General features: G+C 44.6%; 1 protein-coding gene across 3 annotated transcripts in view; it reads right to left on the bottom strand.

Moving 5' to 3' along the window:
• Nucleotides 1-15,999, bottom strand: part of FSD1L (fibronectin type III and SPRY domain containing 1 like) — a 182,193-nt gene that overhangs the window by 64,208 nt on the left and 101,986 nt on the right. For all 3 annotated transcript variants that reach the window (XM_029604686.1, XM_029604677.1, XM_029604695.1), the window contains exon 6: nt 14,012-14,133. In XM_029604686.1, the coding sequence (XP_029460546.1) occupies nt 14,012-14,133 (122 nt within the window). The remainder of the gene's footprint in view (nt 1-14,011; nt 14,134-15,999) is intronic.

The following is a 15,999-nucleotide window of genomic DNA, read 5'->3' as shown; positions in this document are numbered from 1 at the left end:
GTTACTTTCATGGCTAGTCGGGTCATGGGAGTGACTTGAACCGAGGATGCCATGTGTCCTAGGAGAATGAGGAACTGGCGAGCCGTGGCAGTGTTCTGAGACTGGAGCTGGCGAGCCAGGGACATTAGGGTGTGGACCCTCTGAAGAGGAAGGTAAGCCTTTGCCTGTAAGGTGTCCAAGTCTGCTCCAATGAAGAATAAGGTTTGAGACGGGACTAAGCAAGATTTCTCGTAATTGACAAGAAACCCTAAGGAAAGGAGTGTTTGAATTGTCAATTTTAGGGATGATTGAGCTATCTGTTGGGTGGAGGCCCTGATTAGCCAATCGTCCAGGTAGGGGTAGACGTGGACACCTTCTTTCCTTAAGAATGCTGCTACCACTACGAGACATTTGGTAAAGACTCGTGGGGCAGAAGCCAGACCGAAAGGTAGGACACGGTATTGATAATGGTCGTGGCCTACGAGAAACCGCAGATATTTGCGATGGGATTGTGTGATCGCAATGTGGGTATAAGCGTCCTTGAGGTCGAGAGAGCACAGCCAATCCCCTCTTTGTAGCAGAGGGAGCAGCGCGCCTAGGGTTACCATTTTGAACTTCTCTTTTTGAAGGTATTTGTTGAGGGCTTGAAGGTCCAAAATGGGACGTAGTCCCCCTGATTTCTTTGGTATTAGGAAGTATCTGGAATAGAATCCCTTGCCTCGTTGAGAGGGAGGAACGGGTTCTATAGCATTTGATTGCAGAAGAAGAGACACTTCCTGTTGTAATTGAGCCAAATGGGTGGATAGACTCCACGCTTGAAGAGGCGGGGAGTCTGCGGGAAGAGTTATGAAGTTGAGGTGGTAACCCTGTGCGATAATTGTTAGCACCCACTGATCTGAGGTGATCTGCAACCAAGGTTGTAGAAAATGGTACAGTCGACCTCCTACAGGAATGTCTGGAAGAGGGGTTTGGCATGTGTTCCCTACAGGGGAGTCAAAGGCCAGCCGCAGGCCCAGGAGGAGGGGCTACAGTAGGCCTTTGTTTCCTAGGCTGACGCGGCTGAGGCCTAGTAGAGGATCGAGCTGGACGAGGCCTGGCCGATGGAGGGTAGTAACGGCGTGGCCGAAAGAACGACTTCTTAGAGTCCTTCTTAAGTGGTTGTTTGGAGGAAACCTCAGACGGAACAGAAGAAAGTTGTTTCAACGTCTCGTGGTGATCTTTCAATTCAGCTACTATTTGCTGAATTTGTTCTCCAAACAAATTGTCCCCTAAGCAGGGTAAATCCGCTAAATGATCCTGGACCTCTGGGCGAAGGTTGGATGACTTTAACCAAGCCCAACGTCTGGCCGAGATGGCAGTAGCTGAAACCTTTGTGGAGGCATCGAAGATGTCATAAGCCGTTCTGATCTCGTGCTTCCCCGCTTCAAACCCTTTGTTAAGAAGGGCCTGAAGCTGTGGCTGGTATTGGTCAGGTAATGTGTCAGCAAAATCTTGCATCTGTTTAAGGATGGCTCTGTTATATTGCGTCATGTAGAGTTGATATGAGGCTATGCAAGAAATCAGCATAGCTCCATGGTACACTTTCCGTCCCACACTGTCTAGGAATTTATTGTCCTTGACCGGCGGAGTGGAGGAGTGTGGCTTGAGACGCTTGGCTTTTCTTTGTGCGGACTCCACCACAACAGAGCGATGATCCAGTTGAGGCTTTTGAAAGCCTGGTGCTGACTGGACGAGGTATGTGGAGTCAGCCTTCTTGTTAACTGGTGATACAGATGAAGGAGATTCCCAGTTTTTCTTTAAGAGATCGAGAAACACCTGGTGAATGGGGATGGAAGCGATGATTTTTGGAGCGTCCAAAAATTGAAGCAGTTCCATCATCTGGTGTCTGTCATCGGTCTCAGATTGCAGCTGAAAAGGTACAATTTCGGACATCTCCTTTACAAAATTAATAAAGGAGAGATCCTCTGGAGGAGATCTTTTTCTACTCTCTGTAGGAGAAGGCGGTGATGGTAAATCTGTGTCAGAAGATGTATCATCACCCCAGGAATCATAGGGATCACTTGGGGGTTGAAGCCCCGATGGACCTGGTTGAGGATCCGAAGGCATCGAAGGAAACCTTGGAGGAACCGGTGGTACAATCGGTACTGGGAACGGCATCGAGGGTTTCGGTGCTGCCGATGGAGTCGGTGCCGCTCTTGGAACCGATGGAGCCAAAGGATAAATCGGTGGAGATATACGAGAAGGCACCGATGGGACCACCCCGGAAGGGGGAATCAGGAACGGTGTTTCTCCCGCCGATGAAAATCCAGTCGGAGACGATGGCGCTGTCGGTGCTACTGGAATCATCGATGGGAGGGCATGTACAAGTGCCTCCATACGTTGTAGTAGCGGTGCTAGCGCTTCCACCAAAGGTTCGGTGGTCGGTTCCTTCCTCGGTGGCGGAGTCGGTGCCGGGGTCGATGCCGGTGGCGGTGCCGGAATCGGTGCCAATGGAGGTTGGAATCTTTGCATCGCTTTCTCGATGGCCTCCTGGACCAGCCGGTCCAGTTCTGCCCGGAGACCAGGGGTAACAATACCCGGCTCGACGGGAGAGGGAGGCTGAGGCAGAGCCGGAGGGACCACCGTAACCGGTGGGATCACGGCTCCCACACCCTGAGAGGGCGAGGGTTTCCTCGATGCCTGCGAACGAGACGTGGACGGTGCCAAGTCTGAACGAGGCCTCTTAGTCGGTGGCTCGGCTTGTTCAGAGGTCGATGACTGTGGATCCTCGACAGGCCGAGACTTGTGCCGATGGCGATGCTTGTCCTTCCGGTCTCCTCGCCCATCCGGGGAGGGGACAGGAGTCGTCGGCCGAGAAGTCATCGATGGTGGACGGTCACCGGAGGGTTGACGATGGTGGTGCAACTTCGACGGTGCCGGTTCCGATGACGTCGATGCTATCGATGACGTTGGGGTGGGTGCATGGAAGAGGAGCCCCATCTTCTCCATCCTGGCTTTGCGACCCTTAGGTGTCATTAGGGCACATTTGGTGCAAGTCAGGACATCATGCTCACTACCCAAACACAAAACACAAACCCTAGGGGGGTCTGTGATTGACATAGTCCGGGTACAATCCGGGCATCGACGGAACCCCGTTGCCATGGCTTAAGGCCAAATTTAGTCGCGGGCTCGGTAATTGCCAACAGGCCTCGAGGGCCAAATTCGAAGGTAGTCGAAGAAAAAAGGCAAAAAACTTACCGGTTTCCGCGGAGGTGACAAAAATTTGTCGAAGGGAGACCCCTGAGGGGCAAATTTTCTTCAGAAAGAAAAATACCGAATTCCTGTCAGGAACGTGGTAAGAGAGCTCCTTTCACCGCGTGGCAACTGCTGCGCGGAAAAAAGAAGACTGAAGGGAGACCCCTGCTGGCTGCAGGGTCAGTGCCTGGCTGGGCATGCCCAGTAGGGGCCAGTCAAAGTTCTGTTTAAACTTTGACAGAAGTTTTCCGTGGTGGGCTCCATCCTCGATGTCACCCATTTGTGAGGACAACCATCCTGCTTGTCCTGTGAGAAACACAGCTATTTCACCTTTAATAACACTTATTTAATAGTGTTATACCTGTTTGAGGAAAAAAATGTACATCAAAATAAGATTCCAGTAACTAATGTGTTGCAAGAAACCTCTACTTGGACAAAAAACAAAATGATTAAAAAAAAAAAATTTTGATCCAGACATCTCGCATTTTCAACACTGGGTACAAGTGATATAGTAAAAGAAGAAAAGACGGTAAAAGCAACTCATTTGGATTTCAAATAGCATCCTTCATACGAAGGAAATCTCAACGCATTTTACAATTTAGCAATACTTCAGGCACAGACCCAAACACATTGGATAGGACGGAAGGGAGCCTGGGGACCCACCTCAGTGCCCTGACCTGTGTAAAAGCTTCCAGAAGTGAGCGAGAGGGAAGGAGGAACGATGCAATTACAGCTATAATTAGCAGATACAGATGGAGAAATAGGAGCTACTGTTCCTTTTGCTTAAGATTACACCTGGAGTCAGTGGCAAAGCAATTATAAAGAGAGTACCCACAAGTCCCTTAACTAGGAGCGCGTCTCTCTTAACTGGAGCACACAGCGGGGTCAGAAGAAGTGGCGTGATATCCAAACTCCAGTGGGTTTGGGAGAAGGAATAAAACAGTGTGCAGAAAATTCTGAGCTCCCTCTTCCAACATAGTCTAGACGTGGCTTGGAGCAGCCGAGAGGGGCTTCAAAATGAGATCTTGATAAGATTCCGATGGACGGGAAGCCTTTGCCAGGTTTCTTGTTCTTGTGACTGCTACCCACCATCCATGAGGGCTGGAAGGACAAAGGATTCCAAGGATCAGGACGTGACCATCTCAGGTGCTGTCACAATCACGTAACCTCTCTTCTCAAATCACTACGCTGACTTCCCTGTCTGCTTTTGCATAAAATTCAAGTCTCTTATACTTGCCTACACAGTGCCTTTGTTACTGCTTCCCAAACTTCGCTCATCGGGTAAGCTGCTCTTAGCTGTTCCCTCCAGAATTATTTCCATGCCTTCCAGTTTGCTGCACCAAGTGTTTGCAACAGCCTTCTAAACACATGAACCAGGCTCCTTTTCCCTGGGCAGATTCAAAGCCAGCCTGAAAACTCATTGTTTTCAAGGCTGCGTTTAATGCCTGAACCCTAATTCTTCCTGCTCACGTAAAACAGATTGATCAATCTGGGCTCTCGATCGGGGAATGTATTTCCCTGCTCCTTAGAACTGGGGCTGATATTCTATACCTATTTCACACTAAACCAGAAAATATGGATCAGCGACAATTTACATAACCAGAGTTCTTCTTAAAACATTCCTGACTCCAAGCATCATATTTGACAATACTCAATTCAAAGTAGCCCCTTTGAATCCCATCAACCTTAAACCTTCAATGATGACTTTGCCGTCTTAGCTCAAAGACTGTTTGTGTTGTGTGTCTTGTCTAATTTATTTAAAAATACTTATGTTTCACTTACAGTGTCACAGTCATGTCTGCTTTGATTAGATTGCAAACCCCAAGGAGTAAGGACTGCCATAATGGGTCTCTACACAGCGCTGCCTATATCTGGTATGTGCTATACTACTGATTAATACTGTTCTCCATAGACACTGCACTCTCAGTAGCTGGCATAAGGGCAGCATTTAAAGTGACAGATGTCACATTAGCAAGACAATGTGAGGTCCTCACAGATCAGATGGCTGGGCCGTGGAGTCTGCACAACATACCATGCCACTCACCCCCTTTCTGCTCGTGGACAGGCCCCGGCTGCGACAGCCTCATGTTTGGCTGGTGGACATCCATGGTGACACACACCACTTAATACACACACACACAGAGGAACAAAATGCAAGGACTGAGGCATATGGAGAAAACAGGACTAGATACACACAGCACAAAATGGAAGCGGGCCTGGCGTTCGGTTTTGGGAGTATATGCACTAAGTGTCAAGAGTGCAAAAAGAAGTGATCGGAAATGGTTTCACTCCACCTCACCCATCTCGTCCAGACACTGCAGCACGCACCAGAGCAGGGGTAAAACTGAGTGAAGGCAGCGACGTGCTGGAGGAGGCTCCTAGGAGCCAATCGATAATTGAATGTCAAAGGTGCATGGAGCAGGTAGGATAGGGGGGTAAAACGGACGATTATTCCCTTATCAAGGGGAGGAAGAGGGTGGAAGGTTCACAGGCAGAAATAAAGCTTCATACCCACCGTTCTGTTTTCTTGTACAAATCATCTCCAAAAATGCGTCGGGTCCTCAGTTGCAGCCAAAGGGCAACTGAACTAAGGACAGCCCAACAGCTAAACGTACGCACGCAATAATGCATTTTAATTTTATAGGTTGGTTTTTTTTTTTTAGTCCCAATAAACTGGTTTTGATAACATAAGAGGGTTATTTCATTTTAACAACGTAGCACATGCACAAGACACTCCCTCCTTGGCAGAAGCATTTCTTTACAAACTGTGCCACCCCTGCTGGCTTTAGGCTCATTACCCTTGGCTAAAGATACAGCCCAGCGGACAGTAAAACTGATCAAGCAGTAGTATATCAAACTACATTTGGGATAAGCTGTAAGCGTGCCTGCCGCCTCGTACCATTTAAATGCTGCAATGATAAAAGCACACCATGAAGGCAAACCTGGCTGGAGAATCCCAGACAAGCCAAGGCAGTAGGGCCGCCTACCAGGGTCTCCCTCTGTAGTGTAACTTCAAAGATCTGATGCATTAACCATACGGTGCCAATACCATGATTATTAAACCTGTGCTTGTAAAATGGAAAAAGATCTCGGAGGTCCATATTCAGTATGTTTATCCACCTAAGGTCCAGCACTACTAAGCCACGATGTTTTTCCTGGTATGGAGGAAGAGCACACCTAAAATATCTGTACAAGGTTTTTTTTTCTTGAGTATCTGTTTATCGATCTAATAAAGATAACATTTGCTTTAAAAAGTGCCCCCCCCCCCCAAAAAAAAAAAGTTGAGCTCGGGTCAGGGTTGAACCCCAGCTCAATCCATAGCCGTCACTTGAGGTAGCCCAGATACCCCAAAGTTTAAGAGAAAAAAGATAGCACATGACACAGTAATGGACCTCCTACCCCCCCAACCCTGTGCTCACACAATAAATAATGCCCCCCGCCCCTTTCCACAAACACAAACACTGGCCAGCCCCCTCCTCCCACCCCAACAGATGATCAAACTCATTGGGGTAAGTGCCCCCCATATCCCCAAGTGTAAAAAAAAATATATATATCATTGAGGTTCAGTGGGACCCTCCCCCCCCCCGCCACAACTTCAAAACATGGGGGCTGGGTACTCCCTAGCCCCAAGGCAGCAACATTTTTCAAAATGTTCCTAGCCTGACCTTGCCCCTATCATACGATGGGGCAAAGTCCAGGGATTGAGTGATATATACGCAGTTTAACATGCGTTAGAGCACTACCATGGCTTGATGCATCTTCCAATAAGTTAGGCACTTAACTGAACAAAACACTGGGATTTGAAAATCCCACCAGTCTGCTCACCCAAGTCATAGCTGGATACATTTTTAGTCAGCTGAAACGTATCCAGCTAGGTCAGGGATGGTTTGGAGTGGAGCAGCATTATCGGGCCAATGTAGGCTGCTAACTTTAGGGAGCTGAAGCACAGTTCTACAGTTAGCCGGATAAACCCATCAGACTTAAAATTCACTTTAAATTTATGTGGCACAACTTTGCCAGCAGCTGAAAATGGACCTCCTTGTTTAAATCAGTGGTACTAGCTGGTAACTAAAGTACAAGTGTGAAAATATAGAAAAAAAAGTGTTTTAGTACAACCTCCTCTCCCCCCCCCCCCAAAAAAAAAAAAAAGAACTAGCAACAGAACCAAGAAGATGACAAGCTGCTACTATAATCTTGTTTGTACAGCAGCTTTCAGAGGAAGCTATCAGCCACAGTGTATCACAAGAGGTTTCCCATGCCATTCTGCCAGCTGGCTTTCTAGTGTGCCTACCGTGACTGCCAGGTGACAAGGGGGAGGAGAGAGAGAAATCTAGCATAAAACAGAAGAATATGTACTATTTAGAGTAGTAATAAAAGAGGTCACTATAACATGTAAAATGACAGAAACCACATCATCATCCACCACTAGCTGTTGCTCATTAGAAGGCCTAAGCAAAGCAGGCAATGCCATAACAAAAGAGGAAGAGGTAGACTGTACCCGTCGGCACCAGCCTGGTAGGACAAGCTTGCTGAGAATCCTGCAGTCCTTCAATGCACACTGGAATAAACATGCCTGCATTATAGCCGGCCGTCCTCCCTGAGTCTTGTGCTTTGAAAGCACGGAGAAATGACAAAGAGGCTGATGTCAGATGCATGAAGTGTGGTTGAGGAGGCAGGGTGTATGTATACACATATGAAGATGGTGGAAGCGGTGGGGGAGGGAGGATGCAAGGGACAGGGAGGGCACTAAGGAGCACAGATCAGAAAATGGAAAAGCAGTTAGCATGCTCAGACCACAAGGGAGACAGCAGCAAAAGACTGAAGAACATACACAGACACTACTTTCCTGAGAGCGATGACCTTCATTAGTTTCCCCAGGGAGAAATCCTGCACTATAAAGGGCTTAGAAAAGAGCACACACCTAGACACTCCTACTCCAGAGAGGATACAAAGCAGCAGCCTCTGAGATCTAGTATGGGTAGCGATTCCCCTGCATTGGGTAGTGTCAGAAGCCATTGCTCTTGGCAAAACACACAAACAAAATCCACACACACAAGCCAAAAACTTATGAGTTAGGGCAGATGTTAACTGTATGGGGTACGTCTCTGGGAAGAACTGGAGTTCAACAGATGCCAGTTCCTTTATGATCCAGCTAAATGTTTTGACTAGATTGTAAGCTTTACGAAGTATGAACTGTCCACAATGTGCCTCTGTACAGCACTGTGTGGAATATGATATGTGCTATAGAAATGATTTAATAATCATAATAACCTCCCTCCCCATCTCATCATCTTCTCTTACACCACTTTAACAACCATATACTCATCTCATGGTTACCCCTTTCTAATCTTCAAGGAAGGATGTCATGACATTACTATGTGAACACCTACTTTGAGTCACTGTGGGATAGGGCTGCAGTTTAAAGTCACTCTTCCATTTTTTTTTGTTTTATTGATTCAGAGTTTCTTTTCAAGGCAATATCAATTTACTTTCACTCTACAGCTCAATGTCACTTTGCTGAAAGGACTTTCTGACTATGGGCAATCTGATCTCATTTGTGACACAAGAGAACTAGAAGGGTATGGTCCGATGGCATTCAGAAGCATTCGTTCACTATCACAGGTGTGCACAAAGGAATCTTTCCTAAGGTGTCCTTGTTTCTCCTTAGTACACTGTTTCCTAAAGGTCCTTCGGTTCAAAGCCTTCATCCTTTGCTATTCCAAATACTGCACCAAAAAAAAAAAAAAATTCCCGTCTCCTCCAATAAAATCCTAGGAACAGGCCTGTGCCCAAGGTGGCAAAGTCCCAAATCTTTCCCTGCCTAGGAAGGTGACACGGTCACCTGCAAAGACATATAAATTGGAATTATTTCATCAGGAGTAATCAAAACATTAGCAAAAGAAAGAGAGACTAAAAGAGTAAGAAGAGATGCCTTATGAGTCTGGAACAAAGTCCAGGAGCAGTATGATCCAGTTTGCTTAGTGTGCTCAGTGTTTGCTTCTTCATTCGTCAGCTTGCCTTCTTTTTTGCCTCTGTACTTTTAAAACGTAATTTTTTGAATAAGAGTTGATCAGCTATGTCTCCCCTTACCAGTCTATTTACAAATCTCTTTTGCTTGAGCTGTTTTTCCATTGGTGGTATTTTAGTCAGATATCACATATTTGAATATGATACCTGCCTAGGGCATGGATGAGGATCAGCACAGTACTGCCCTAATTTTACATCAATCCAGGTTGGATCTGGCTATGGAGAAACGGCTTTCAAAAAACTTGAAACAATATTTCCGCTGGAAGGATGAAAAGCAGGGATCATAACAATAGGTTTTAATTGCACACTAGTTTGGTTTTTTGTTTTCTTTTAAATAAAAAAAATTTTCATTTAAAAAAAAACTTTCCTGAAAATCTGGGGAAAAAGGCCCAGTTTTCCTTCTGTCAATTACTATCCATGGAACATTATGGTACAAAAAAAAGTAAATGGGGATTTTCTCAATGCCTATCAAAGAGGCACAATTTTTCTTTTTGAACCTTCTTCTGCCTATGATGTGGAACAAAAGCAACCTCAACATACTGGCGGAAAGGCCCACTTGATCCATCAGTCATCCATTTGTGCATGCCTACTGTGCCAAACTGGATCTGTGGTTGTCTTTTCTTCTCCTGCCACAAAATTTTCTCTGTCCCAACATTGCCTGAATTTTGCCACCACTGTGACTCTTTAACCATCTACACTGGAAATCTATTCAGGCACTCAGTGAAAAGTTATATTCTTGCATTCCTGTTGAATCTCCCTCCGTCATCTACATATGTCAACCACTTGTCCTTGAGCTTCTTGTTCTATGGAAAAAGCTTTCTTCTGGTACCTTACTGAAGCCTGCTAGATATCTGAATGTTTGTATCATCTCCCCTTTCCCTCTTTTCTTCTAGAGAGAGTACATCTTAAGCTCTTTCAGTCTCTGTGCATGGCTTGTAGTGCAGGCCAGGACCCATTTTGGAAGCCCTCATCTGAATCACCCTATGCTTTCTCTCTTTTTGTAGATTGCCTTCTCCAGAATTAGTCATAGTTATCAAGATGTGGTCTCATCAGAGATCTCTACAGAGATCATAAGAAATGCCACCCTGGGTCAGCCCAAGGGTCCATCAAGCCCAGTACCGTTTCCAACCGTGGCCAATCTAGACCATAAGAACCTGGCAAGTACTAAAACATTAGAAAAATCACAAGCTACTTTTGCTTATTAATTAACGTAATAGTTTATGGATTTATCCTCTAGGAACTCATCCAAACATTTTTTAAACCCAGTTGCACTAACTGCAGTAACCACATCCTCTGGCAATGAATTCCAGAGCTTAACTATGCAGAGTGAAAACATTTTCTTTGATTTGTTTTAAATGAGTTACTTGCTAACTTCATGGAATGCCCCCTGGTCCTTCTATTATCTGAGTGAGTAGATAACCAATTTACATTAACTTGTTCAAGTCCTTTCATGATTTTGTAGACTTCTATCACATCCCCCCCTCAGTCTCTTCTCCAAACTGAACAGCCCTAACTTCTTTAGCCTTTCCTCATAGGGCAGCCATTCCATGCCCCTTATTTTGGTCGCCCTTCTCTGCACTTTCTCCAGTGCAGCTATATCCTTTCTGAGATGCTGTGACCAGAACTGCACATGGTATTCAAGGTGCGGTCTCACCATAGAGTGATACATTATGACATCCTCCATTTTGCCATTCCCTTCCTAATAATTCCTAATATCATTTGCTTTTTTTGATCACCACAGCACACTGGGCAGACTATTTTCAATGCATTAGATCTCTTTCCTGGGTGGCAACTCCTAAGATAGAACCTAACATTGTATAACTACAGCAAGAGTTATTTTTCCCTATACATCACTTTGCACTTCTCCACGTTAAATTTCATCTGCCATTTGGAAGCCCAATCTTCCAGTCTTGCAAGGTCCTTCTGCAATTCATTACAATCCGCTTGAGATTTAACTACTCTGCATAATTTTGTTTCATCTGCAAATTTGATCGCCTCACTTGTGTCCCTTTCCAGATCATTTATATATATATTGAAAAGCACCGGTCCAAGTACAGCTCCCTGAGGCACTCCACTGTTGACCTTTCCACTGTGAAAACCGACCATTTAATCCTACTCTCTGTTTCCTGTTTTTTAACCAGTTTGTAATCCACGAAAGGACATTGCCTCCTATCCCATGATTTTTTAGTTTTCTTAGAAGCCTCGCTTGCAGGACTTTGTTGAACGCCTTCTGAAAATCCAAATACACCACATCTACTGGTTCACCTTTATCCATATGTCTGTTCACCCCTTCAAAAAAATGTAGATTTGTGAGGCAAGACTTCCCTTGGGTAAATCCATGTTGGCTGTGTCCCATCAAACCATGTCTATCTAAATGTTTTGCGATTTTATTCTTTATAATAGTTTCCACAATTTTTTCCAGCACTGAAGTCAGGCTCACCTGTCTATAGTTTCCCGGATCACCCCTAGATCCCTTTTTAAATATTGGGGTTACATTTGCCATTTTCCAATCTTCAGGCACATCGGTTGATTTTAATAAGGAACAAATTAATTGAAATAGGTCTGAAATTTCATTTTTTAGTTCTTTCAAAATCCTGGGGTGTATACCATCCAGTCCAGGTGATTTACTACTCTTCAGTTTGTCAATCAGGCCTACCACATCTTCTAGGTTCACCGTGATTTAGTTCAGTTGATCTGAATCACCACCCATGAAAACCTTCTCCGGAACGGGTATCTCTCTTACATCCTCTTCAGTAAACACCAAAGCAAAGAAATTGTTTAATCTTTTCGCGGTGGCCTTATCTTCTCTAAGTCCCCCTTTAACATCCAATTGACTCCCTTGCAGGCTTTCTGCTTCGGATATATTTAAAAGTTTTTATTGTGAGTTTTTGCCTCTATGGCCAACTTCTTTTCAAATTCTCTTAGCTTGTCTTAACTTCTTACAATTAATTTGCCAATGCTTATGCTTTATCCTATTTTCTTCTGATGGATCCTTCTTCCAATTTTTGAATGAGGAACTTTTGGCTAAAATAGCCTCTTTCACCTCACCTTTTAATCATGCCAGTAATCGTTTTGCCTTCTTTCTACCTTTCTTAATGATTGGAATACATCTGGTCTGTGCTTCTAGGATGGTATTTCTTTTTTTTTTTTTAAACATTATTCACACCTGTTGCACACTTTCTACCTTTGTAGCTGTGTCTTTCAGTTTTTTTTCTTACTATTTTTCTCATTTTATCAATTTCCCTTTTGAAAGTTTAGCACTAGAGCCGTGGACTTAATTATTGTTCCCCTTCCATTCATTAATTTTAATTTGATCATATTATGATCACTACAGCCAAGCGGCCCCACCACTGTTACCTCTCTCACCAAATCCTATGCTCCACTGAGAATTAGATCTAAAACTGCTCCTTCTCTCGTTGGTTCCTGAAACAATTGCTCCACAAAACTGTCTTTTATTCCATCCAGGAACTTTATAAGACTGGAAAGGGACTCCACATGGACACGAGGTGTAGGGCATGCCAGGCATGCTCAGTGTGCCTAGTCAAAGTTCTAGAAACTTTGACATGTTTCCTGTGTTGGGGCTCCATCTGATGATGTCACCCATGTGTAAGGACTAACATCCTGCTGTTCTTGCTGAAGACCTGTTACAGGTAAGCAACTTTGCTTTGTACTTATTGTTAATGATACTATTTCTTTGTGTATTCAAGTCTATTTCTAGTTTTTCTAATTACTTTGTCACACTGACTTGCTCTCTTTCCCGCTTGGTGACTAATTCTTCTCCTCCAAAATGGTATTTAGCCATTGAATTACTGCATCCCCAAAATGCACATATTTTTTTCAATTTTCTTGAATTACAGTATAGTTATTCTCCCAATTATTTAAGTAACCTTTTGTCTTATCCATCCCTTCTGGCATGGCCTACTGTTTCAGATATGCACATTGTATGCTAACAAGCACAATTTCAATTGCAGCCCATCCACAATGTTATGGGGCCTAGTACTTACTGATCCACATGCAGGCTCCGTCACCAAAGTAGACCCTACTGACTACCACTTCAAGGTCAGTTACTGAACCAACTTTTTACCCGTTTGATACGTTTCCCATACCCAGACTGGCTACTTTGCTTAACAGTCTATGTGGAACAGTATGATGGTTCATCCACACCATCCACGCAGCTATACACTCTTCTCTAGGATGGGTCTGACCCCTTGCCTTACCTTTACCCAAAGGACAGACAAGGCTACCTCCTCTGTCCCTGCCTCTCTCCCATACTCCCAAGTGCCATTGTAGTCCCTTTTGATGTGTTCAGGATCATACCACATGGATGAGCACCTTTCCACTCTGCCTGAGATCTATGCTCCTGGCAAATCATACCTCCTTGGACACATCTGTTGGAAGATGGGTCCATCTAGAAAGGAATCAGCAACAATACTCCTGTTTAATGTGGCCTCTTGAGCACTTCTTTCTTCAGTGTTTAGAGTGTAAACTTCCTTTCCAGACTCTAGGACTCTGTCAATCATGTCTTTAATTGAACTGATAGGGACTCCATGGTGGAGTACTGTCTGCTGCTAAAAGGCACCATCAAGGGCTTTGCACTTTGAAAAACTTTAAACACACAACCCCACACATTTTTCAAAACTGCAAACTTTCTACTGATCTCTAAAAGACTGGGCTCTCCATTCCCAATGCTTCCAACATCGGTACAACCCATCTTATCTCATAAAAGAAAGCAGAAAGGTTTCCAGGCTCCTTTTTGATTTTGTTGTTTTACCTGGCAAGAACTTCAAAGTTTGGACCATCTGTCTTTCCTGTGAGAAATCCACCATCAAATGGCTCATGTTGTCGCTAACTTTGGGTTTCAGAGAGAGGCGAAATGCAGCAGCCATCGTGACCCTGGAGCAAAGATTCAAGAGGCAAATTGTCAGAGGGTATGCGGCAGGCCCAGACCACCTCAAAGACCACACACTCCTGAAACACGTGCCAAGAGGCAGCCTACCGGGAATTAACACCAAGGATGTGAAAGCTTCTTTTAAAAAAAATGGCTTTTGTACAAACTCAACAAACCTGTGGAAAATCTGCAGGCTGGCTGAATCCACTCCATGGGCCTCTCTTTAAAGAGAAGCCCACTGCCAGCAAAATTCACAGCAGACCTGTGGAAATCAGGTGTCAATCTGTACAAAATCCAGCACCAATTTCAGAGGCATGGGCAGAGCTGCCTCGGATTTCCACAAGTCTATAATGAGAGTTCCCTCAAATCCTCAGGGACTTAGCCAACAGCGTTTCCCCAGTTGATCTCTGGGAGAGGCATATATTTTGCAGAACTTGAACCAGGCTGCAATGTGCCCGGTATAAGTTTCACTTTGGAAAGTTTGCAAATCCTTAATAAGCCACCAAACAGTTTCTTACAGGAGGCAACCAAAGTGAAGTTCCGAACTGCCTTCACTTAAAAAAAAAAAAAAAAAAGTAAATAAACTTGCTTATTTGGTCACAAAGCTTAAAACTAACTATAATATCCTGCACGCTACAGCATATACCTCTCTCTCTCTCTCTCTATATATATATATTTAATTCAGGGCACTGCACTGTATGCTGTAGCGTGCAGGATGCAGATTCAGAACGCCTTTCGCTCGACCTGTCATGTGTTTGTTAGCTCTGGGAACACCATGGAGGTAGTGAGTTCAGGGCTTGGGAGGGAATGAAGATAGATTCTGCCCTTAGAGAGTCAGGAGAAAAGAATGGACCAAGCCGGCCTAACTCATGGTAGGGATATGTACTCCATGCTGGACACCTAGAGATCAATATTCAAAAGTTTATTCAAGTAACTTTTTGAGTTACCTGGACAAACTCCGCTGACTGGAAAAAGTTTACCCAAGTAGCTAAAAGTTATCCTGGCAGCTCCAATTTTCGGCACTACCTGAATAAACTGAGCAGGGAAAAATCACTGTGCTACACGCAGCCCAGGTAGCTTTTGCCAGGTATGTTCATTCAGCAGTCGCTTATGAACATCCAGGTAACTTTCACTGCTCAGGGGCCTGCTGCACGTGGACCTCTATAATTTTAACGAGTCCCATTCTCTGTCAGAACCAAACTTTAAAGCAAATGGACTTCACGGCAATTGATCAAGCTGTTGCTTAAACTTCTGCTGGATACATTCCACCAATGAATGGCGCGAAGTGTATTGTAACTTACTGTGTTACTGGTGGTTATGGAAGGTGTTCTCACTGACATACAGAGGCAGGAAGGGAAAGCACATTCTTTCAGTTGAACTGGCAAAAACAAACTCAATGCTGATTTTCTGTGAAAACCAGTGAGTGCTCTTGGTTAAACCAGGTGTTAAAAAGGCACCGTCCACCTGGCTGGCATATGATCACCTATTTAGTTTAGTACTGTAATGTAACGTAAGGCGCCTTGCACTGCACTGCTGAAAAAGGCAGATTATAAATATCTACTGGTTGCAGGGAAGGATGCAAGTCTCAACAGCCACATTCACTGCTATCTTCAGCTTACAGCCGCACTGGCACCCAGATTCTTCCAAATTTGCTTTTTTGTATCCACCCTCCCCAGCTGCTACATCTTATCCCCAGGTCTTCTTTTGTTACCCAAATATATTTATTTTGCACTTCTCAGCTGTTCTCTATTATTTCAATATAATGTCTGCACGGTGCTCTGAAGAGGATTCCCAGGGCAGCACCCTGGTTTACGCATCTTCATAAATAGTGGGGTGGCTTAGTGTGAGGGGGGGGGGGAAAAAAAAATCTT

The sequence above is a fragment of the Rhinatrema bivittatum genome, chromosome 1 (genome assembly GCF_901001135.1).
Source record: "Rhinatrema bivittatum chromosome 1, aRhiBiv1.1, whole genome shotgun sequence".
Classification (NCBI taxonomy): domain Eukaryota; kingdom Metazoa; phylum Chordata; class Amphibia; order Gymnophiona; family Rhinatrematidae; genus Rhinatrema; species Rhinatrema bivittatum.
The sequence above is the reverse complement of the archived record's forward strand: the minus strand, read 5'-3'. Positions and strand labels throughout refer to the sequence as shown.